At 43.4% G+C, this 24433-nt stretch overlaps 2 protein-coding genes across 4 annotated transcripts in view; one reads left to right on the top strand and one right to left on the bottom strand.

The window, feature by feature from the left end:
• Nucleotides 1-24433, bottom strand: part of LOC144672033 (NACHT, LRR and PYD domains-containing protein 3-like) — a 1181600-nt gene that overhangs the window by 227130 nt on the left and 930037 nt on the right. Inside the window, exons 8-10 of one of the 3 annotated variants that reach the window (XR_013574061.1) lie at nucleotides 12280-12444; nucleotides 2919-3049; nucleotides 1801-2113 (exon numbers count right to left, since the gene is read on the bottom strand). Coding sequence is in view for 2 of the 3 variants with exons in the window: in XM_078533978.1 (XP_078390104.1) it covers nucleotides 2011-2113; nucleotides 2919-3086; nucleotides 12280-12444 (436 nt within the window). In the remaining variant the exon portion in view is untranslated. Of the gene's footprint in view, nucleotides 1-1800; nucleotides 2114-2918; nucleotides 3087-12261; nucleotides 12445-24433 lie in introns of those variants that run through there. The other 2 variants (XM_078533978.1, XM_078533980.1) reach the window with 2 other exon arrangements.
• Nucleotides 18729-21581, top strand: LOC144671974 (beta-1,3-galactosyl-O-glycosyl-glycoprotein beta-1,6-N-acetylglucosaminyltransferase 3-like). The gene is made up of 2 exons (XM_078533912.1): nucleotides 18729-19627; nucleotides 21051-21581. Exons 1-2 carry the CDS (start codon nucleotides 18860-18862, stop codon nucleotides 21579-21581), a joined length of 1299 nt encoding a protein of 432 aa, XP_078390038.1. The 5' UTR covers nucleotides 18729-18859.

The following is a 24433-nucleotide window of genomic DNA, read 5'->3' as shown; positions in this document are numbered from 1 at the left end:
GGTGTCTGCATGAACATATAGCCCCCAACTTGCTCCTCTGGTGAGAAACTGGCCTTAGAAATCAGCGGCCTCACAGAAAATTGTAAATTTCCATTTCAAGGATCTGAAACACCAGTTTTATAAACGTTTGACAAGTTCCACCCACTTCCAAGCTGCGGTTGTCAGTGGCGAAGTCACTGTAATTGTCGACTCAAATTCCGCTGAGATGGAGTTGTTGGGGCATCTTCTGGAATGATCGATGTGACTGTTTGATAAAACTAAGTGGAATACTGGGGCACCTCAGAGGCCGCGAACATGACAGTCAATCACATTGGAGAGGGTCTGCAGTTACATACAGAACAGGTCAGATAAGGACGGCACGTTACCTTTACAAACACTCAGGCAGATTAATGATCCAGGACAACAGTTTCTGTTTAAAATCCAGCTTCTGTTAAAGTGAATTAAGATTCTCAAACTGTCACTTGAACTCATGTTCTCTGGGTTATCAGCATAACGCCTACATTGTTAGTCAAGCAACATAACCGAATACCCAATCCTACCCTGATAGTTGAAATCGAAACCATTAAATGGGGGGCTTATCTCATTGCAATTTGTAGGTTATGAGCGTTAATTGCGTGTCAGTGACAAAATCATAAAAGCTTGTAAAAGCCTTTATAAAGTGTTTTTTTTGTCCCTGTTACCTGTTATTTCCACTGTATCAGTATTAATCTCTCATTACTGTATGATGATTATGTTGACATTTCTGAGTTGATTCTTACATTAAACCATAGAGTGTTATCTATCTCTCCCTTGATCTGTCAGTGTGTGGCCCCAGGAGATATCTAATACCAAATGATCTTTGTTGTGTGAGCCTGTTGTTCAGATCTGGTCATTACTGATTACAAATTATTGGTTCCCATTGCTTGATTTTTTGAAGCCTGATGAACACAGAAAAACTACACCATTTATTTACCAGAGTGAGGTGACAATAAACAAACTGTATATGATGGGGAATGTAAAATAAATCAGGAAATAATTTAATGTACAACAGGTCCATCATTATCTGGAAAATGATATCAAAACAAAAATGTTACATCTTAAGGAACCTGACCAAGAACATCAAACTATCTTCTCTCTGTTTAAATGCTGGCGATCCTGCTCTGTGTTTACACCACAATCCATGCATTAGACCCGCAGAGGTTCAGGCTGTGGGTCCCTACATGGATCCTGTTCATTTAGTGCATTGTAGTTTCCACTGGGTCACTTAACTTCCACAACTTGTTACTTTTTGAGCGGGTAGGTGAATTTACCAGGTCAACTTCTTTATTTGACACACTGCAGTCCTCTTTGTCATTCCAGCTGTTTAGAAACTCACCCTTCAGTGTGTAAATTATAGCAATATCAATAGGGCAGAGTCCAAATTCAAAACATTGTTTCAAAAACTGATGCTTTCTTTCTTAGGGACGACAGAAAATCATTGATACTTTCAGTTCAATCCCTCGGTTAAAGTATCCGCTGGAACCTCCCCAATAGGATACATTCTATGGGACACCCCATGCAGTGGGTGTTTGTCTCTATTGGACAGTGGGATCTATCCAAGCTGAACAGACCCTTTACACACCCTGAACCCACACAGGTTCACTTCCCAGCAGGGTCACTGGGTAGTGATACTGAGCGGAAGCCCTAGGGGCTTTACCCCCAAACCCAGGAATACCGGGTGTAATTGTCAATGTCCCACTGCAGCCCAGACTGATCCCCACCCTGGGCCCTCCCTGTCTGTATATTTCCCCAGTGCCCCATTGGGGAACATTCAGCCCCGGATATCCTGCAGAAGCAACGCCTGTGGGGCCGGGCGGCTGAGTCTCGTGACCCTTTTGCTGGGCGTCTGACGTCACAATGGGAGATGACGCTCACTCAGCTCGAGCTGGAAATTGGAAAACTGCCAATAGGATTTAAACCTCGAGCGCGGCCGGTTTAAGGGGAGGGACAAGAAATCGGTTAAAAATGTTCCTATAATGAGAACAGGAATGTTTATAAATCCAAAGGTTCACATTTCACACTCAGTCCAGACCTTGTTCCCTGCAGCGATTTCAGCTGATTGCCTCCATTGAAACTGAACTGATTGACCGGTAGCCTGAAACAGATTAAAGATTAAACAGGAATAAACACATTGAACAAGATTGTAAATAACAGGGATACTGGAGTTAATGGGCAAAATCTCCTGCTCACTGGGTCATCAGAGAACTGACATATGGCTGAAGATGGGCAGCGGGTCCCTGTGATGTCCTGACTTGCGGGCATACGTGGGAATTGCCCCAGAGGTTTAAATTTCAATTGGGCAATACCCCTGCTGCCCGGGACCCTGTGTGAATGTCTCTGATTCTGAGTTAGAATCGGAGACTTGGGACAAATCCACAGGATTTACCTGGGTAGTTACTCAGGAAATGTTAGACTGTAAAACCTGGTCTAATACCTGGGTAACTCCACAACCGAGTCCCCCAATCACACACCCCCACCTCCCACTGACCATCATACTACACCCGATTACCCCCTCCAACCACCCTCGCCAACCCGACGACCTCCTGACCATCCCAACTCTGTCCTTGACCAAATCTGACTAAACACCCGGCTTTGCAGCCCGACCCAACAACGCCGCTGACCCAGCCCCATTAGCCATCAACCTGACAGCATAAACCCCCCACCCGACCCCGCCGACCCCACCACTCTCCCGACCCGACTAGACTCTGCTCGGATGGAGCTCCCCGGGGCGGTCACTGCTGAAGGTCCCGGGGGGAAAATGAGTTTCAGTTTGGGAGAATCCTGTCGAGCAGCGGCAATCCGCTTTTCATTGCTGCTGTTTGATAGATTCAGGACAATTTATATTTTAAAATCCCATTTATATTTTAATTATTACACTAAAAATTAACACAAGCACTCACTCGATCAGATTCAGAGTCCTGCAGGTCAGGATGAGGCGCCGGAGAGCGGGGACAGATTTGTCTGTGAAGGAGTTTACTTCCAGGTTCAGATCCGTCAGTGACCGGTTTGTACTGAGAGCGGAGGCGAGATCCTCGGCACAAGAATAAGTGAGAAGGTTACCACATAGTCTAAGGATAAGGTGGAGAAAAATTACAGGAATCAGTGTAAATCCACAGTGTTTGAACGAATACTAATAATAATAATATACAGTAAGAGGCATTCCAAAAGCAGGACATCCATTTATAAAGGAAAAAGAAAATACCATTAATGCTGCAAATTAAATATAAATAGAATATAGTGGAAATACTCAGCAGATTAGGCAAGTATTTGTGAAGAGAGAAAGAGAGTTAAAAATGGAAACGGAGGAAATAGGAGCAGCAGTAGGCCATTCGGCCATTCGAGCCTGCTCCGCCATTCATTATGATCATGGCTGATCATCCAACTCAATAGCCTGCTCCCACTTTCTCCCCATATCCTTTGATCCCTTTCGCCCCAAGAGCTATATCTAACTCCTTCTTCAACACATGCAATGCATTGGCCTCGTCCACTTCCTGTGTTTTTAAAATCCAGAGGCTCACCTCCCTCCGGGTGAAGAAATTTCTCCTCATCTCAGTCCGAAATAGTCTATCCCGTATCCTCAGACGGTGACCCCTGGTTCTGGATCCCACACCATCGGGAACATCCTTCCTGCATCTACCCTGTCTCGTCCTGTTAGAATTTTATAGCTTTCTATGAGATCCCCCCTCATTCTTCTGAACTCCAGTCAATGTAATCCTAACCGACTCAATCTCTCCTTACATGTCAGTCCCGCCATCTCAGGAATCAGTGTGGTAAACCTTCGCTGCACTCCCTCTATAGCAAGAACATCTGTCCTCAGATAAGGAGTCCAAAACTACACAAAATATCCCAGGCGTGGCCTCACCAATGTCCTGTATCGCTGCAGCAAGACATCCCTGTTCCTGTATTCGAATCCTCTCGCTATGAAGGACAACATACCATTTGGCTTATTTGCCGCCTGCTGCACCTGCATGTTTACCTTCAGCGACTGGTGTACGTGGACACCCAGGTCTCATTGCGCATTCCCGCTCTCTCAATTTATAGCCATTCCGATAATAATCTGCCTTCTTGTTTTTGCTGCCAAAGTGGATAACCTCACATTTATCCACATTATCCACATGTCAGCCTCTCTGTGGAAGTCCGTGGCCAGTGAGAGTTGACTCCTGCGCTGCCCAGACTGAGTGTCCACATGCAGGAGGCATCTCTGTGGGGACATGATGGACAGCCAGGCTGACATCAGCATTGACTAATGTGTATCTTTGATGGGTGAGTAACCATAGGAATTTATCTGCTTGTAGAAGAGAGCATATGATATCAGGGAAGGAGCCACTAAGAGTGCTGGCGTCCAGATCTTGCCATCCTTACACCAATTGAAGATGAAGTGCAGCAGCTGAGTGGCCTGAAGGCATGGCGGATGGTTGGTGGAGCTCAGAGATCGAGTGGCTTAATGTGGCAGGGGGATGGAATCACAGGAGTAGGACCAGGTTCAGATCAGAAAAATGGAGGTAGAACATTAGCTAGGGACGTTGTGATACACATAGACTTACAGGAGGAGCAAAGTTTAAAAAGTGTCCAGCAAGAGAAATTGATCGGGTCAAACTGTTTATACTTCAATGCAAGTAGCATTACAAACAAGGTAGATGAGTTAAGGGCACAGGTCGACACATGGCAGCAGGATCTCATTGCAATAACGGAGACCTGGCTAAAGGAGGGACAAAACTGGCTTTTAATATCCCTGGTTGGAGTCTTCAGACACGATATAGAGTAGGAGATAAAAAAGGAGGGGTGGGGTTGGGGGGGGTGGGGTGGTGGGGGGGGGTGGGGGGATGGGGGAAGGGGGTGGGGGGTGGGGGGGGTGGTGTAGCACTAATGGTTAATTAATCAATTCCAGTTGTGAGAAGGGATGATATACTAAATGGGTCAACAAACGAGGCTTTATGGATTGAGCTTGGAAATAAGAAAGGGACAGTCACACTACTGCGACTATACTACAGACCCCAAAATAGCGCAAGGGAGATAGAAGAACAAATATGTAGGCAAATTTCGACTTGTAAGAACAAGACGGTAATAATAGTAGGAGATTTCAACTCTCCTAATATCATCTTGGATTCAAACAATATAAGGGGCACTGAGGGAGAATAATTCATGCACTTTGTGCAGGAATTTTTTTTCAACCAATTAGCGACAAACCCAACGAGAGGAGATGCAATTCTAGACCTCGTCTTGGGGAACAAAGTAGGGCAAGTGAGTGAAGTGACAATTGGTGACCATATCGGGGACATTAATCACAACTTAGTTAGATTTAGCATTACAATGGAAAAGGACAGAGATAAGCCAGGAGTAAATGTCTTGAACTGGGGGAAGCCAAATTTTGCAGAAATGAGAAGGGACTTGGCTGAGGTGGACTGGACAGCACTGCTGGAAGATATAACAGTGGAAAATCAGTTGGAAGCACTAAAAAGCGAGATTCTAATTGTACAAAGTAAACATGTCCCTTACAAAAATAACAGTGGTACTGCCAAATCTAGACCCCCTTGTTGTCTAGAGGAATACAGGGAAAGATCAAACAGAAAAAGAAAGCGTACGATAGGCACAAAGAACTAAGCACTGCAAATAGCCTAGACGAATACAAGAAGTGCAGGGAAGAAGTGAAAAAGGAAATAAGGAAATCAAATAGAGGGCATGAAAAAAAGATTAGCAAGTTAAATTAAAGATAACCCAAAGATGTTTTACCAATACATTAATGCTAAAAGGTTAGTTAAGAAAAAAGTGGGACCTAACAGAGATGAAGATGGAAACTTGTGTGTAGATGCAGAGGCTGTGGGAAGGGTTTGGAAAGAATATTTTGTCTCCGTGTTTACAAAGGAAAGGGAGGATGTAGTTATAGTACTCCAGGAGGAACACTGCGAGATATTGGACGGGATAGTCAAACAGAGAGGAAGTGCTTGAAGGATTGAAATCCTTGAAAGTTGATAAGCCACCAGGGCCAGATGGATTGTTTCCTAGACTGTTGAAGGATGTTAGGGAGGAGATAACCGATGCTCTGAGGATGATTTACCAATCTTCACTAGATACAGGGGAGTTACCGGAGGACTGGAGAAAAGAAAACGTAGTTCCAATGCTTAAAAAGGGATCAAAGGAAATTCCAAACAATGTTAGGCCAGTTAGTCTTTCATCGGTGGTGAGCACATTAGTAGAATCAATCCTGAGAGATAGGGCTAACTGTCATGTAGAAAGGCATGGACTAGTCAGGGGTGGTCAGCATGGATTTGTTAAAGGAAGGTCTTGCCTCACAAATTTGTTTGGATTATTTGAGGAAGTGACAAGAAGGGTTGATGAAGGTCGTGTAGTAGATGTTGTATACATGGATTTTAGCAAGGCATTTGACAAGGTCCCACATGGAAAATTGGTCAGGAAAGTAAAAGCCCATGGGATTCAATGTAATGTGGCAAACTGGATATCAGGTTCGCTTTGTAATAGGAAATAAAGGGTAATGGTCGATGGATGCCCTTGCGAATGGAACGTTGTCTCAAGTGGTGTTCCACAGGGCTCGGTGTTGGGACCCTTGCTGTTTGTGCTATATATTAACGATTTGGACGTAAATGTGGGGGGCAAAATTGGGAAATTTGCAGATGACACGAAGATTGGCCGAGTAGTGGATAGTGTAGACGATAGCCATAATCTCCAAAACGATCTTGATGAAGTGAGCAGTAAAGTGGCAGATGGATTTTAACATAGAGAAGTGTGAGGTCATACATTTAGGGAGTTCAAACTGTTACAGGGATTACAGAATAAATATGAATATACTAAGAGGGGTAGATGAAGTGAGAGATCTTGGCGTACAAGTACACACGTCCCTGAAGGCAGTGGTTCAAGTAGACAAGGTTGTAAAGAAAGCATATAGAATGCTTTCCTTCATTGGTAGAGGTATAGAATATAAAAGTAAGGGTATGATGTTGGAATTGTATAAAACACTGGTGAGGCCACAACTGGAGTATTGTGTGCAGTTCTGGTAACCACATTACAGGAAGGACGTAGTAGCTCTGGAGAGAGTGCAGAGGAGGTTTATAAGAATGTTTCCAGGGTTAGAAAAGTGTAGCTACGTGGAGAGATTGGATAGGTTGAGGTTATTTTCCTTAGAACAAAGCAGGCGGAGAGGTGACTTGATTGAAGTGTACAAAATTATGAGGGGTATCGATAGAGCAGACAGGGTAAAATTGTTTCCCTTGATGGAGAATTCTAGAACAAGGGGCCATACATTCAGGATAAGTCGCAGAAGGTGTAGCCCCCTACTTTTTTTAAAGAACTTTTTTTACGCAGAGGGTAGTGGGTGTCTGGAATTCACTGCCAAGTTGATCGTAAAGGCAGACATTGTAAACTCTTTTAAAGTACCTGGATCTGCCCCTGAAGTGCTCTAAGCTGCAGGGCTATGGGCCAGGTGAAGGAAGGCTGGATTAGAAAGGGCACCTGGGTGTCCTCGGACTGGCATGTACAAGATCGGCCAAATCGCCTCCTCCTGTGCCGTAACTTTTCTATTGTTCTATGGTTCTAATGAACGGGCACAGGAGAGCCTCTTTTGGCCACAAAACATAATGCTTCTCTATCCATCACTGGCCACAGGTTGTAGTCTGAAGATCGTGTTGGAATAAGAACTGAATAACTAGGAGCAGGAATAGAACATTCAGCCCCTCAAGTCTTCTCCGTCATTTAATAAGATGATTGCTGATCTGATACTGGCTGATCTGATTCTGGCCTCAACTTTGCTTTCCTGTTGGTCTGCCATAATCCTCGATTCCCTTGTCAATCAAAAATCTACCTTAACTCAGCCTTGAATATATTCAATGGCCCAGCCTCCATTCGCCTCTTGGGAAGTGAATTCCACAGACTAACTAAATTTCTTCTCATCTCAGTCTTAAATGGGAGACCCCTATTTTTTTTTTTTGAAAACAGTGTCCCCCAGTTTTACACCCACAAGAGGAAAGATCTCAGCGTACATCCTGTCAAGGCCCCTCAGGATCTTGTATGTTCAATAAGATCATCTCGCAGCCTCCTGAATTCCAACGGGTATAGGCTTAATCTGCTTAGCTTTTCCTCATAAAATAAACCCCTTCATCCCAGTAATCAGTCGAGTGAACCTTCTCTGAATTGGTTCTCATGCAATTATACGCTTTCTTAACTAAATAGCCCAAAACTGTATACTTTACTTCAGATGCTGTCTGACTAAGTTCCTGTATAGCTGCAGTAAAACTTCCCTACTTTTGCAATGCATTCCCCTTGCAATAAAAACATATGAAATAGGAGCAGGAACCAGCCATACAGCCCTTGGAGCCCAATCCACCATTCACTGAGATCATGGTTGATCTTCCACTTCAACAACATTTCCTTGTATTAACTCCATGTTCCATGATGTTTTGAATGTGTAGAAATCTATAAATCTCAGTCTTAAATATATTAAATGACTGAACCTCCTCTGGGGCAGTGCATTCCAAAGATTCACCACCAACTAAGTGAAGTAATTCCTCCGCATCTCAGTCCTAAATGGCCTGCCCCTTATTATGAGACTGTGTCCCCTGGTTCTAGGCACCCCCAGCCTGGGGCAACCTCCTACTTGCATCTAGACTGTCAATCCCTGTAAGAATTTTGTATGCCTGAATGAGATCACCTCTTATTCATCTGAACTCCAGAGAATAGAGGCCCAGTCTATTTAATTTTTCCTCAGCACGCATGCCTCCAGGAATTATTTTAGTGGAACGTTCATCGCACTTAGTCTAAGTCAAGTATATCTTTCCTTAGTTAAGAAGACAAAAACTGCATAGAGTGCTACTGTTGCTGTCTCACCAAGGGAGTGAGATATCTTTACTCCTATACTCAAATCCACTTGTAATAAAAGCCAACATACCATTTACCTTTTTATCTGTTTGCTTTACCTGCATGTTAGCTTTAAGTGACTCCTGATCAAGGACATTGAAATACCTTTGAAGAACAACGTTTCTCAGTCTCTCACCATTTAACAAATGGTCTGTATTTGTTATTTCCTGCCAATGCGGATAACCTCAGATTTGTCCATATTGTATTCCATCTGACAAATTTTGGCCACTCTCTCATCCTCTCCAGATCCCCTTGAAGCATCCTTGCATCCTCCTCACAACTCACACTTCCACCTAATTTTCTGTCACCTGCAAACTTGTAAATGACATTTAATCCCCACATCCAAATCTTTGATATAGATTGCGAATAGCTGCAGCAGTGATCCTTGCGCTACCTCACTTTACCACATCCAAGGGTCTCCCCTTGTCTATTCTACTGACTGCATCCTCAAAAAACCCCAACAGGTATGTTAAACATGATTTCTTTTTAATAAATCCATGTTAAATCCGCCCAATCCTGCCATTATTTTCTAAGTGTTCTATTATCACACCCTGTAATGTCGAATCTAGCATTTTGCCTACTACTTATGTCAGTAACTACTTAAACAACGGGGTTATATTTTCCACCTTCCAATCTGCAAGAACCATTCCAGAGGCTACAGAATTTTCAAATATGATCACCAACGCATCTACTATCACCTCAGCCACTTCTTTCAACACTCTGGGGCGTAGATCGTCAGGTTCAGGGGATTTGTCTACTTTAGGTCCCAGTGATTTCTCTAATACTTTTGTTTAACAAATACTAATATCTTGCAGTTCCTCGTTTACACAATTCTCCTTTATTTTTGAGCATTTTTTTAGTATTCTTCTCTGTGAAGACAGACACAAAGTATTTGTTTAATTTCTCTGCCATTACCTTATTCCGCATTGTAAATTTTCCTGACTTTGCTAGAAATGGACCCACATTTATTTTTACTAATATTTTCCTTTTTACATACCAATAGAAACATTTACAATCAGTTTTTTATGTTTCTTGCTAGTTTACTCTCATATTCTATCCTTTCTTTCTTAATCAATTTCTATGTCCTCCTCTGCAGATTTCTAAAATGCTCCCAATTCTCAGGCTACCCCTTTTTTTTGGCAACTTTAAACATCTCTTCACTTGATCGAATACAATTCTTGATTTCTTTTGCTGGGATAATATGGCTGCTGGGTTTTTGTGCATCAAAGCAATGTATTTTTGTTATAAACACGTCACATTTCAAAGCCTTGATTGGAAGCTGGGCGTAAACACACCACTGAGATTCACACTCAGCATCTAGTTTAGTTTACTACACAGTCGTTCCAAATGCTTCAGCCACAGCATCCACATAAACGCCAGGATACCAATTTTCTCCTAATCACTTGCTCCCCTGCATGCCGACTATTAGCTTTTCATGGACCAGGGTGCCAAGAACCCTCAGTACCATACAGTCTGCAGTCTTTCTCCATTCAGGTAACATACTGCTTTTCTACTCTTACAGCCAAAGAGGACAAATTCACACTTTCTCACTTTAAACTCCATCTGCCAATTTTTTCCCCATTCACTTTACCTATCTAAATCCCTTTGTAGAGTCTTTATGCCCACTTGACAAGTTACTTTCCTACTTTTGCGCCAAAGGCAAATTTAGATACCATGCATACAGTTCCTTCACCCAAGTAATTTGCATAGGTATTTGAGGCCCCAGCACTGACCTCTGTGTCACTCCGCTGGTACCAGTTTGCCAAACCGAAAATGACCCTTTACCCCAACTCTCTGTTTGTTGTTAGCTAATCAATCGTCTATGCATACTAATATGCCAGCACCTGTATAACAAATTCTTATCTTGTTATCTTTGGTATCTTTGGTGTGACACCTTCTCAAATTGCTTTTGGAAATCCAAGTGCACCAAATGTTCAGATTCTCCTTGAACAATTTTCATTTTACTTCCTCAAAGAAATCTAATACATTAGCCACATATGATTTTCAATTCGCTGAACCTTCAATGAATCTAGGGAATTTTAGCAGATCAACAACCAATTCATCTACTCTGTCTGCAGCCACTTCCTTTACGACCCTACGATGAAAGCTATCAAGTCAAACGACTTGACAACCTTTGCTTCTAATAGTTTCCCTAATAGCTTTCCCCAGTAACCCTGGTTGTTTGAAGTTCCGCCTTCCTTTTTACCTCTTGCTTTTCAACTATTCTTGGAATGTTTCTTGTGTCTTCTACAGAGAACAGAGACACAACATACCTGTTCAACGCATCTGCCATTTCCTCATTTCCCATTATTAATTTCCCAGCCTCACCCTCTAAGGACAAATACACACTTCAGTATTCATTTCCTATATAAATATTTGGAGAATATATTAAACCCATTAATGTCCCAACTGTTAGCGGGATTTCCTGGCCCATCCACCCGTACGTTGGTGGATCAGCCAATTGACCAGGCGACATTTACATTCTTGATGAAACTTCATCCAAGGGAGGGATGAAATCTCTGTTAGGATTTAAAATTAAAATAAATATCTGCGGACTGTTTTCTTTTTGTGAGGCCTGCTTTCAGGTGCTTGATTGTGCTGCATGGACAGTTTTGCAGCACTTTTGTGTTTTTTTAAAATTGTTTGGAGGTCTGCAGCTCTCTGATGCATCTGCCTTCCTTCAGGGAGCTCACTGGAAGCGCTCACCAGCACTTACAGTGACGTCGGTGCTGCTCTCTTCCCTACCCCAATGGCAGTGCTGAGCCTTTCCCCGGATACGCTTCACACTGGCTGGCTCTCAATTGGCCAAGCAGCGTAAGATCATGGTCGCCGGGCTGATCGGGCAGAAGCGCATTTCACATCCGCTCCCAGGCTCACCGATCGTCCGCCCGACAAGGGAAAAATTCAGGCCAGGTTAATGTTTCAGTTTTATGAGGTTACAATAGAACTGGGGAAAGCAGCGTCTTGACTGGTTTTAAGTGACAGTAAATTGGGTGGGGGGTGGGGAGGGGGTAGGGAGAGTGCAAAATGGAAGTGCACCGATTATTAACATGACAAAACTGGTGAGGATACAAAACAAATCACGGTACTCCACATCTTAAACCCGTGTCACTCCTGTGTGGACATGGAGGGGTGATGGTAAAGAATGGAGTTTGTGATGGGGAGAAAGATAATTCCTGTCTAATGGCTGTGAGAGCAGTACACAGTGTTAGGCTTACAGCGTTATATGTGACTAAGGATAAAAGTGAACATGGTCAAAAGGTCTTGCCCACCCAGCAACTGGCAAAGCCCAGGCAGCAGCATTGTCTGCCAGAAGCTAATACTAGTAACAGTGCTCAAAATATATTGTTAAATATTAAGTTTTCTAAACACAATCACACACTGCCTCCCACTTACTCCAGTTTCCGTATTTTACAGTCCGTTCTGCTCAGAGCTGCAGACAGTCGTTTCACTCCTGAATCTCCCAGTTTGTTATTACCCAGGTCCAAATCTGTCAGTGAGTGATTAAAAACAGAGGCAAGATCCTCAGCACAAGAATCTGTCAGAGCGGTGCCCCATAGACTGGGGGATGGGGGGAGGGTTCGAGAGAGAAAAAAAAATAAAAGGAATCAGAATAAATATCCAGTTTTTTTCAAAGAACGTAACTAATTAAAATAATAATATACAGTGTCAAACATTCAAGAAACACAACTTCAAAACATAAAAGCAATCTCTAATTGATGCTGTCGATGTGAAATGTAAAGGAATATTTTGTAAATAGTCAGCCTGTGAGACAGTATATGTGAAGGTAGGAACAGAGTCCAGAGTCCCGCAGACGGGCGCGTGCCTGACCCAAGCAGGCGTGGAATCGTTCGAGATGATGTTCGACTAGCGTCCTGACGCCATCGCGCACTCGTGCGATATTTCGCTTGGCCGGCACGGGCAAACGTTGAAGAGCTCCCGCGGACAATGAAGCGGGAAATTAAACCCATTAACGTCTCAATTGTCAGCGGGTTTTTGTGCCCGTCCAACCTTACGTTGGGGGACCAGCCAATCGAACAGGCGACCTTTACATTCTTGATGAAACCTCATCCAAGGGAGGGATGAAATCTCCGTAAGAATTTAACATAAAAATAAATATCTGGGAACTGTATTTTTGTGAGGCCTGCTTTCAGGTGCTTGATTGTGTTGCATGGACAGTTTTGCAGCATTTTTGTGTTTTCTTTTATTATTTGGAGGTCTGCAGCTCTCTGAGGCATTTGTCTGCCTTCAGGGAGCTCATTGGAAGCGCTCACCAGCACTTACAGTGATATCGGTGCTGCCCTCTTCTCTACCCCAACGGCAGTGATGAGCCTTTCCCTGGGTAGGCTTCACACTGGCTGCCTCTCAATTGGCCAAGCAGCGTAAGATCATGGTCGCGGGGCTGATCGGGCAGAAGCGCATTTCACATCCGCTCCCAGGCTCTCCGATCGTGCACCCGACAAGGGAAAAATTCAGGTCAGGTTAATGTTTCAGTTTGATGAGCTTACAATAGAACTGGGAAAAGCAGTGTCTTGACTGGTTTTAAGTGAAAGGGAAATTGCGGGGGATGGTGGGGGTTGGAGCGACGGAGTGTGGAAGGGTCAGGGTGGGGAGGGGTCAGAAGATCAGAGAGTCACAGAGTTAAAGGCTTACCAGGCAGACATTGTGTAGGTGGAATGTGCATAATCAACTGGTGTCCCCTGGGTCAGTGGGGTGCGGGTCTGGGGCTGTGTAAATAACCTTTGCCTGGAGGACCAAGTCAAACATAAGGGCAAGTAGCTGAGTGAATGGCAGTTTTGTGTGCGGGACTGGGTGAATGGGATACCCATGTACGACTTTGCCAGTGGGTTATATTTGAGGGGCTGGGCCAGTATAGTTCATATATGGGGATCGATAAGTAGGATGTGGATGCTGAGGCTGGGGTGGGTTGTGTGTGTGAGGTTGGGACAATGATGTGTGGGTGGGAGTTTGAGTCATTGGTTTGTGGTTGTGAATCTGAGAAAATGATGCTCAATTCGAGCCTGGGTTAGTTGGGTTTGGCTGCCTCCTCATATCGGTTAATTTGTCTTTGCTCATTGATTCGTGAAGGCAAAGCTCTCTCAATTGGCTATGGAGTTTAAACAGCGGTGTATGGGATTGCTGACCGATCAATGGTGTGATGAACTTGTTCAGTTTAGTGCTCCTGTAAGGCTGCGTCAATGAGGCATCTTCATAGCGCAGGGGCAATCATTTGTGGGGGTGAGTCACTATTGAGTGGATGTGGTGTTTTAATTGTGGGCCAGGGGGTGAGATCTGGAATTATCATGTGCCCAGTGGGATGTGATGTTTGGCCAGTGGTGTATATTTCTAAGGATGAGTCAGTGCAGTATCGGGTGTCGCCAGGGTGTTTGGCTGGATCAATGTGGTGTGTTGGTATAAGATAGGTCAGGGACGCTGTGGGTGTGAGTTAAGCTGAGTGTGGGTATAGGGCTAGGACAGTCGAGTGTATGGGTGCGGAGCTGGGTCAGTAGGCTGTTGGGATTTTCTGCTTGGTCAATAAAGAGTGTAGTTGGATCAATGGGTTTTGTGGTTGGGCCAGAGGCCACTGACGTGGAGGTAGGTCAATGGCGTGGTGTTTGGGTCAGTGCGGGGTGCATCAGTGTGGTGTGTGTCTGGGTCAGTGGGTTGTGGGACTAGGTCAGTGATGTGTGGGCCTGGGTCAGTTGGGTATGGGTCTCGGCCAGTGGGGAGTCGGTCTCCGTCAATAGAGTGTGGGGATGGGTCAATGTCCTGTGGGTAGGGGGGCTTGGGTCAGAGTGGTGCGATGCTGTGTAGGTGGGGAGTGGATGTGAGTCTGTGTCAATGGAATGTGGGGTTGGGTCAGTGGGGTGTGGGTGCGGGGCGAATCTTTTGCGGGGAGGGGCTGGGTCAACGGGGCGTGGGGCTGGGTCCGTGGGGTGTGGGTAGTGGGGGTTGCTTAATTGAGATGTGAGGCTGGGCCAGTAAGAAGAGGGCATGGGCTGCATTTGTGTGGAGAGGCAGAATTAACCTTTTGGGCCGGATATACTGTCAGAGCTGCTAAGCATGCCCAGCACGTTCCGTTTAATCTTCAGATTTACATTATCCATGGTATTTTGCTTTTATTTCAACAATAGACAGAGATTGGAGTTCATTCCACTCAAGAAAAAGAAAGTCAATTTGACATTTCTTTCCCTGATATTATTAACGTGGAAAATTCTGTTGAATTTAACACCATCTTTCGGTGAGTATATATGTCCGGTTCAAATGAGGGAAGAAAACCTGCTGGTTACACGGAGAATTATGAGAACGACCAGAAAATTGGCTCGAGGATGTTGATAACATTTCTAGCGCCTAGTTTTCTTGATTGTTTTCTGAGCGGTATGACTTACAGTTAAATGGGATTTTTCCACAAACTGGGCGCATAAAGTAAACTAAAAGATGGGGAAGGTGTCACAGCTCTCCAACGATTTAGAAATGTATTAACTTGTTCCCAGGAAGCGCCAGGGGAGCGGAGTGGAGAGGCAGGTAAAAGGAAAGTGCGGAAGAGATTAATGTGAAGGGGATGCTGCTGGTCCTAAACGTTTCAATTCTGAAATTAGCATTTTGGGAACCTTTCATGAGCTCTATCGGCAGCACTATTTCGTTTGTAAATATACTTACATTTCTTTTGTTCTGATTAAAGCGAAGATATTTCTCAAAGGACAATATAGGCTCAGTTGTTCGATATTTGCTGTTCTACTGACGCCAACAGAAAAATAAGGAGCACTATTTAGGATGGCTAGTATCAAAATCACGCTCAGGGCAAGCACTCAGCAGTGATAACATAGGTTATGTGGCTGTTATTTACAAATGCTCAGAAGGCAGAAGTAATGAAAGGCCCTGACATTATTATTCATTGCTGTTTAATAAATATGTATTTCAGTTTATGGTCTAAACTGTGACATACTAGAAAGTTTAGTTGAATATTATGTCCTCAAAAAACATCATACCATGGGACAAGACAAGGACCTTCTTGCCATAGTCTTCTAAATATGTGGTCCCATCGCCTCTCAGTTTGAATATGATGCATGAGGTGAATTTAAGAACACAAGAAGCAGGAGTTGGCCATTCAGCTCTTCGAGCCTGCTCTGCATTCATTGAGATCATGGCTGATCTTCGACTTCAACGTTTTTTTGCTGCACTATTCCCGTATCCTCTGATGTTTTGGGATGCAGAAATCTATCCAGCTCAGTCTTGTACCCAATGAATGACCGTCCACAACCCTCTGGGTCGGAGAATTCCAGGGATATACTACCCACTGAGTGAAGAAACTCCTCCTCATCCCAGTCCTAAATCCCCTTATACTGAGACTGTGTCTCCTGGTTTTAGTACTGCCGCCTCCCTCCCCAGTCACAGGCATCACAAACCTACATCTGTCCTGTCAAGCCCTTTAAGAATTGTGCAAGTTTGAACGAGATCTCGCATTATTGTTCAAAACTCCAGGGAATGATTGCCCAGTCTGCTTAACCTTCCTTCATTGGACAATCCCTCCAACCAAGGACTTAGCTACGTAGCTAAAAAGGTCCATCAGCTACACATTTGCCGGTGAATTCACTCCGGAATAATAACATTATAGAACGAGACAACAAGAAGGCGGGCAGAATTCCCATCGTACTTCCAATGGCTCTTTAGCAGACCCTTATAATTAGATCCGTAGTCCGCTGTGACCCCAAAGTCAGGGAAAATTATTCCCTTCAAATATTTATCCTTTTCTCTTTGGGACGTTGCTATTAATTCTTCTTCCACCCGCCTTTCAGACGCTGTGATCAAGATAACAGAATCTCACTATTTAAAACATGTTTCTGCATGCTGCCTGTTTGCTGCACTAACCATTTTCAGTCTGTGGTGTCCGGCTACCAATCCATCTGACATTTCAATTATTTTCATTATTTATATTAACAGAATCGTTCGTGGATTTGACACTTTTCTCAGATCGCACCCTCACGTTCTCTGCTCTTAGGAAAACAGCCACAGGTCTCCAGCCCCTCCACAAAACAGGTGTCACGCATCCCCGGCACTATACTATTAATTTTTTTTGCACAGCCTCTTTAAGATCCTGCTATCCTTTCTGAAGTGCAATCACCCAACTGAGTCCAAAATAGTGGCTAATGAAGTTTTTGGATAGCTCTGTTGTCTGCGTAACTTAATAAACCAAAACAAAGTAAGGATGTCGTCTGTTGGTTGAACCTTGAATGGTCAGCTTCAAAGATCAGTACATCAACGAGACCAGGTCTCTCTTCTCCAGCACCTTCGCACCATTGACTTTAACTCCCCTCTTCCCTACAACATGCATCATTTAAGACTTTGCTCTGATAAATTTTATCTGGCATGTTTCTGCCCATTTCACCTCTTCATTTATATCCTACTGAAGTTTATTGTTATCCGCCTTATTGCTCACTCCATTTTGGAGTTCCGTGTTATCTGTATCCTTTTAAGTTATGCCCTAGAGACTATCTCCTGCTAATCAATATCTTTTTAAACAGTCAATGACTCTATTATCGGTACCTCGAAAAAAATCACTCTATATCTACCACCAACCTAAAAAGGCTTGTCATCAGCGATTTGTGCCTTCTGTCCATTAACCGTTTTTGTTTTCATCACTGCCTTAATCCAATGGCTTTAATTATGCAATTCGTTTCATTGCATGGCACTGTAACAAAGCCCTTTTAAAATACACAAGGACAATAAATGTTATTCCAACTCCATCAACATATTCCAAGATTTCATCAGGGGCAGGACTAATGGAATGTACTGTCCAAGGGGCAGTAGTGATGGACTGTTGAACTATCAGAACGTCGTTACTGAGTAAGTCCAATACTTTCAGACAGCCAGTGTAGAGGGGGAGTTGTAATGACGTAGAGATACAACTGTACGACCAGAGGTGCAGGACAGAAGGAATGCTGCACTTTTAGCAAATGGGCTCTATAAATGGGCTATTGACATGGTCAGAGGTACGGCAGTAGCGGGCATTAAGCATGTTATCCTGGAGCTAAAGCAACAACATCGGAGAGGCAGTACTGATGGAGATCAAACCTGTCGGCTAGAAGGAGTAAAACACTTCCTCACAATCAGAAGGGCAGCACTGAGGGAATGCTTTACTGTGCAGATGTGTGCTTAGGACGTTCTGCAGTCTAGGACGGTCGAAAATGAGTTGAGCTGCACTGCTGTTAGTTTGGTACATAGGTGCCTGGTGCAGCCCTAGGGACGCAATGAGTACTGCAGTACAACAGAGGCGAAATTACAAAAAATGCTTAATTAGCTTTAAAACCGTTTTGGGATGCGCAAAAGCCGCATATGAATGTAATTATTCCTATATCACATCTCTCATATTTGACATTAGATTACATGATTCTTGACTTTATTAAACTATTGTCACTTTTGTCCCATTTATTGGATAGGTCCTGGATTCTATTTGCAAATACCCTGAGATTCCTGCTGTTTCTCTTAGAAATGTTTGAAGGAAAGGCTTAAGATGCAGAACAGGAAATAGAGAATGTTGGAAGATTACACTTATTGACACCAGTCACAAGAGGGAGAAATCAATTGTAAGCTGGATTTTTACAAATGAAGGATCAAATCTCTGCGATATGGAACTGAGACATTGAGCAAACCAGAAATTCAAAGAGCAGAGGAAGTGAGAGTGTGAGAGAGAGTCTAACCAAATACACAGGATCATTAGACCAGGCACAAAGATCAGGTGGGACCTTTCAGTGCGGGTGGTCGGTTGAATCCCGATTAATGAGCAGCTCCTGATTGCAGCCCGGAACATCATTTTTCCATCATTAGTCTCTTAAATATCGGCGCACAATTTACTCAAATTGCTGAATAGCCGTCTTTAAGGAGAAAAAAAATTGCTGATTGTACATCTGTATATCAATTATATCTGGTAATCCGGTTTGATAATTATCTTTAAAATAGCTGTGGAAGAACAGCAAGAATGTTGGATCAGCCTGTTTGCTGGCCACTAAACCTGAAATATATCCTGAGCGGTCTCTTAGCGACTTTTCTTTGTGGATATTTTCACTGGGGAGGAAATTCATTCAAAAACTACTGGAAACCAGTTGAACCAAAATCGGGTTACCATGTGCGATATGCATCCTTGGATCTGGCAGAAAAGAACTCGAGTTGTTGGAAGATAATTAGTGGTGACCCTGAAGCTATTGAAGAGGCTGTAATAAACTCGATCACAATCGCAAACAAGCATAAAGCCGTCACTGAAACGGATTATTTAGCAATGACGCAAGACTGCGACAATTTCGTTAAAAACCGCAAATACATCACTTTCCCGTTAAGTACTGAGGAACACGATTTTCCCCTGGCCTATTCCATGGTGATCCATAGCAACATTGAGATGTTCGAGAGGCTCCTAAGAAGCATTTATGCTCCACAGAACGTGTACTGTGTCCACGTGGACAGGAAGTCTCCAAATCCATTTCACTTGGCAGTCCAGGCCATCGCTTCCTGTTTCAGTAATGTCTTTATTGCAGGAAAATTAGAATCGGTGACATACGCCTCATGGTCCAGAGTTCAGGCTGACCTGAACTGTATGGAAGAGCTGCTGCAGAGCACTGTCCCGTGGAAATACCTCATAAATGTTTGTGGGCAAGACTTTCCAACGAAAACCAATAGGGAGATAGTCAACAGTCTTATGGCGAGGAACGGCTCAAATATTATGGACTCAGTAGCACCACCAAACTACAAAAAGGTAAATAGATCAGCTCATGTCTTACATCTATCCAGTGTCCTAGTTTTCCTTCTAACCACCCAACCCTTCTTCAATCCCCCTCTCCCTCTCTCTCTCCCTCCTTCTCGGTTACATTAGCAGTGTTTGATTGGAGACTAACTGTTTTCTCCAAAATATCGTTGCTTTTTTGAGCACAGACATTTGTTCAAATCTGGAAAGGACCACCCTAGAAACTATGGAAGCAGTTTAATATAATAAACAAGAATGCAAGACATATTTGACATATTGGATGATTGAAACGTGCTGATCGGCGGGTTGCAATGACACAAGAACATAATTAATGGGGGGAGTAGAAGACCACGTAGCCCATCGAGCTTTTTCAACAATTAAATATGATCATAGCTAATCTTGGAATTAAAATCCATTCTATCTCCCGCTGTCCATATCCCGTAATTCCCAGAGAATCCAGAAATATATCTATCATTGCATTAAATGTATTCAGCGATGATTCATCCACAACCCTCAGGAGTAGAGATTTCCAAAGATTCACGAGATTTTGAGTGAAGACATTTCTCCTCATCACAGTCCAAAATGATTGGGTCCTTATAGCGGGACTGTACCCCGTGTTTTGGCGCCGTATTAAAAACTTTTTCGAATTCCAGGTGTACTACACCCACTGGTTCCCCTTTACCTATCCGACTCGGTGCATCCTCAAAAAACTCATCTCAATTTGTCAACCACGATTTCCCTTGAGTATAACCATGGTGACTTTTTCCAATCATACTCTGCTTTTTGGAGAGAATTGTTAAGACTTCCTTCATAATGGGTCCCAGCATTTTTGCATCAAGCAATGTAGTCTAGCTGGCCTGTAGCTCAGTATTTCCTCTCTTTGTCAGGTGCAGCAAACGGTTTCTGAAACTGTCTGCTGCATGTGCTTTTGCTTTAATTTCACGGCACTGTCCTGATTTGAACATGGAAACAGACCACATCATTGCTCGCAAATGGTGCCCGCTGGTTTGGACACAAGAAAGGAAAAGTGATGTGCTTTTAGCTATTTTCAGGCCTCTGAAGCCCTGGCAAGTTAATAGTTACTGTTTTTTCTTTTTTTATAAAATAAGCGCTTGCCTTCCAATTGCCATCTAATTTCCTTCATTTATTTCACATTCCTGAGCTTCCCTGGTGACACCGCCGCATCATTGCTCTCCGTTAGGCCATTCCCAACAATGCACTGTGCCACCGCCTTATTTTTTCTCCTATACTTCCACTTTTCAATCACTTGCTATCAACATGACCTCTGCATATTTTATGTACAGAAGAAACTAGATGGAATATAAAGTAATTGAGAGAATGAAAGTTTATAATTGCTGCTGTTATTTCCGATGTGGTCTGAAAATGAAGATTAAATTGGAAAATAAGAAAAGTTTATCTTTGTGTTGATTTTCAGAGACGATGGGAATTTCATTATGCAATCCGTAACGGTGTCGTCAGAACTCAGCAAAAGAAGAGTCCCCCACCCATACGCACTCCCATGTATGTGGGGGGTGCCTACATTCTTGTCACCAGAGAATTTGAATGGACTTTGTTTGCGAACCCGGAAATCCAACCGTTTTTCAAGTGGTCCGAGGACACCTACAGCCCCGACGAACACATCTGGGCAACCTTACAGAGGATGCCTGAGATACCCGGCTCCATACCGTACACTCCAGGACACTACCAGAATGACCCAGTTGTTACCCGAGCAGTGAAGTGGTCTTTTGCGGCTGGTGATGTAGCGAAGGGAGCCAGATATCCGCCTTGCACAGGAAGATACCGCCATCTACTCTGTGTTTATGGGTCTGGAGATCTATCCTGGATCGTCCAACAGGAACGTTTGTTCGCGAACAAGTTTGATCCGCAAGTGGACAACACAGCTGTGCAATGCATGGAGGAATATGTCCGATACAAAGCGATTAATGAAACAGGTTCTTTAGAATGAGTGTAAATGAACATAACGAAGAAGGCAGGATTGTAACATAGAATAAATCACAATTTCGGAATGAGGCAATTTGCTGAATAATAATGCAGGATGATGTCAGATATGAACTGAAAAAAGTAACAAGACACACATTATCAAGTAAACCTGGTTCAAAATCTTGGAACTCCATTCCTTTTAGCGCTGTGGTTATACATATACCATGTGGTCTGCAGCGGATCAAAAAGGCGGCTCACCATCACCTCATCAAGGGCAATTAATGTTCGGCAATAAATGCTGACCTAGCCAGCAATGCCCAAACTCCGTGAAACAATAATGAAAGCTGGAGATTTCTCATCATTAGGGCTGTAGTAGTGGAAGTATCATTCATTCAAGCTTGAACATTCCAAGGAACTGAATCCTTCATTTGAATTATTCTATACACAGCTACAGTACCAGAATTTCCTACGTTGTACATCAAAGCAATCCAAAGCTGTTGTCGCTTTTAAATCAGTGAGGTTCTTCTGTCCGCATGTCTGGAATTAAATGCACTTTAATATAATAAACCATTCGACCATTTTTTATAAAAGCCCTAGGTATAAAAATAATCTCCTTCGTAGATGTTCTCAGTGATAATACAATCGTACATATTTCATCACTGGGCTCTCATACCATTCACGGTCTCTTTATATTTAAATATATTTGATGCATTGTTTCCAATGCTCGTCATTTTTTCATTGCTTTTTGAATTACGGATTTTCTATTATAAAATCATAAACTCATCTTGTTATGGGAATGATATGTAATTATCTCACTATATAACATGAATTTTCGGCTTTGGGTCCTTTATTCTATCGACAAGTCACTACTCAATCATTTCTTTCAACTCTTCCTCTCTTCTGAGGGGAGTCGACTTTCAGAAAAATGCTTTCAACATCTTGCTCCCACACCTACACGTAACAACAATTTAACAACAACTGTTGTAATTCAATTCCGCAGCCGTCGGAAATGTTTTGATTACGATCATGATCATTTGTGTCGAGTGTGAATTGTGTTGTATGGAAATAAATACAAATTTATTCTGCAGCTGCATGAATATATCTTGTCCAGCGTGAAAACGAGGAACAAACAAATCTGTGGTGAATCGATCGATCGAGCACCGGAAAAGAATCAAGTGCTGCACTCTGGGTTTTCGGCGCACAGCTTCATACATTCAAAAGCCAGTGATCTGTACCGCACTGAAACAAGGCATTATTTCCGTTGTTTAGCCTGCTGTCTGCAAAAAAATGTTAGATTGTTAGCAACGTCCCATCGCTTTATATGTCATGGTTCATTTTAGTTTTAGTTATTTCTTTGTTTCCCTCATTAATTATTTTCTGACTCCTGCCTCCAACATTGCTTCCAGCAAGGCATTCCTTCTAATATGTGTTTCTTGTCTCTTTGGATATGAGCGTCGTTGGCCAGGCCGGAATTTACTATAAATTCCAGATTGCCCTTTAGAAGGTTGTGCAAAGCTGTCTCCCTAACACATGCAGTCCATCCCGTTTACAGCCGTCTACAGTGCGGTTAGAGGGACAGTTCTGAGATGTTTGGCTGAACGAAAATGAAGGAGTGAAATTTCCAGTCAGAATGCTCCGTGGCCTGCAGGGTGTCCTCCAGGTGCTGGTTTATTATGGATATTCTATCTTTGCATTTTCTTACTGTCGTGGGTGGCGGTTTGGAATATTCAACCGAAGGTGAGTCGCTGCAGAGCATTTTGCAAATATAATTAATTTCTTCCATTGTGCACGATGGTTCAGGCGCGCGACGTGGTGCCTTATCAACTGGCCTGTTTTGTTTTGGCAGGTATCGAATTTCTTGTATGTTTTTTCGAGCTTTAAACTTTCTGGAAAGTGAAGCGAATCCCATCAGATTCCTGGTGTTTATTTTATAGGCAGGCCTTGGGGATTCAGGAGGTGAATTAGTTGCCGCAGATTTCCCAAACTCCGACTTTCTCCTGCGGCCGCAGTATTTATATGATTCGTTCAGTTCAGTTCCTGGTCAATGGCAACTCCAGGATGTTCTTCATGAGGGTTACAACAGTTTTAGTTCCATCAAAAAGCGCAGATGCTTCAATTATTTCTTGTTGAAATGGCAATTTTCTGCTACATGTGCATCTTCTCAGTTACCAGAAGGGCCGGGGGAAGGCGGAGGGTCAGATGTGGTTCCAAGCGTCGGAGATTCGGAGGGTTAGGCGCAAGCCAGACTGACGGCCAGGAGGTAGTCGGGAATGCCGGTTGGGGATTCGGGGGTCGGCTGTATAGTCAAGAGTTACCTGGATCTCTCTGAAGTCTCCGAAATTAACTCAGGATTGGAGACATTTCATAGAGCCCCGGATGCAGGGAGGTTTCCCATGAGTAGTTAAAATTTCATGGGCAACCCCCATCCGTTGGCTGTGACTTCCACGAGGTCTTTCACTGCTTCTTCTTGGGGTACCTCTGAGGTATGGCCATCCGGAGACCAGAATATCTGGGCCAATGTGTACTTTCTGTCTCTTGGGGAGTGTAGAACATGACATGGAATTTAGTTTGGTTCCTGGTGCCCCTTCAGGTCCTCCTGTGATAAAAATAATTTGACAATTAACTTGAATTAATATTGTGTTCGCCAGTTCCTTTCCGAATTAACGTTGGGTCACAGTGTAAGTAGGTATTGGTACAGGAACCGAGAAGCTGCAAAATGAGTGACGAGGAATCTGCAATATAAAGAGGGCCATGACTGCCGTATATATTGAAGAGCAAAATGGTGAAAACGAGATCGGGAGTGAGGCCTTTGTTACTGCAGAGTAAGTGAACACTAATTCATTGGCCAGGGTTTTACTTTCCTACAAAGAAACATTT

The sequence above is a fragment of the Cetorhinus maximus genome, chromosome 35 (genome assembly GCF_964194155.1).
Source record: "Cetorhinus maximus chromosome 35, sCetMax3.hap1.1, whole genome shotgun sequence".
NCBI classification, from domain to species: Eukaryota; Metazoa; Chordata; class Chondrichthyes; order Lamniformes; family Cetorhinidae; genus Cetorhinus; species Cetorhinus maximus.
Note: the sequence above shows the minus strand (reverse complement) of the source record. Positions and strands in the feature narration are given on the sequence as shown.

Coding starts and splice junctions, on each gene's coding strand:
- LOC144671974 (XM_078533912.1), top strand. CDS start 18,860: ATGTTGGATCAGCCTGTTTGCTGGCCACTAAACCTGAAATATATCCTG. Junction 19,628..21,050: donor CACCACCAAACTACAAAAAG/GTAAATAGATCA, acceptor GTTGATTTTCAG/AGACGATGGGAATTTCATTA.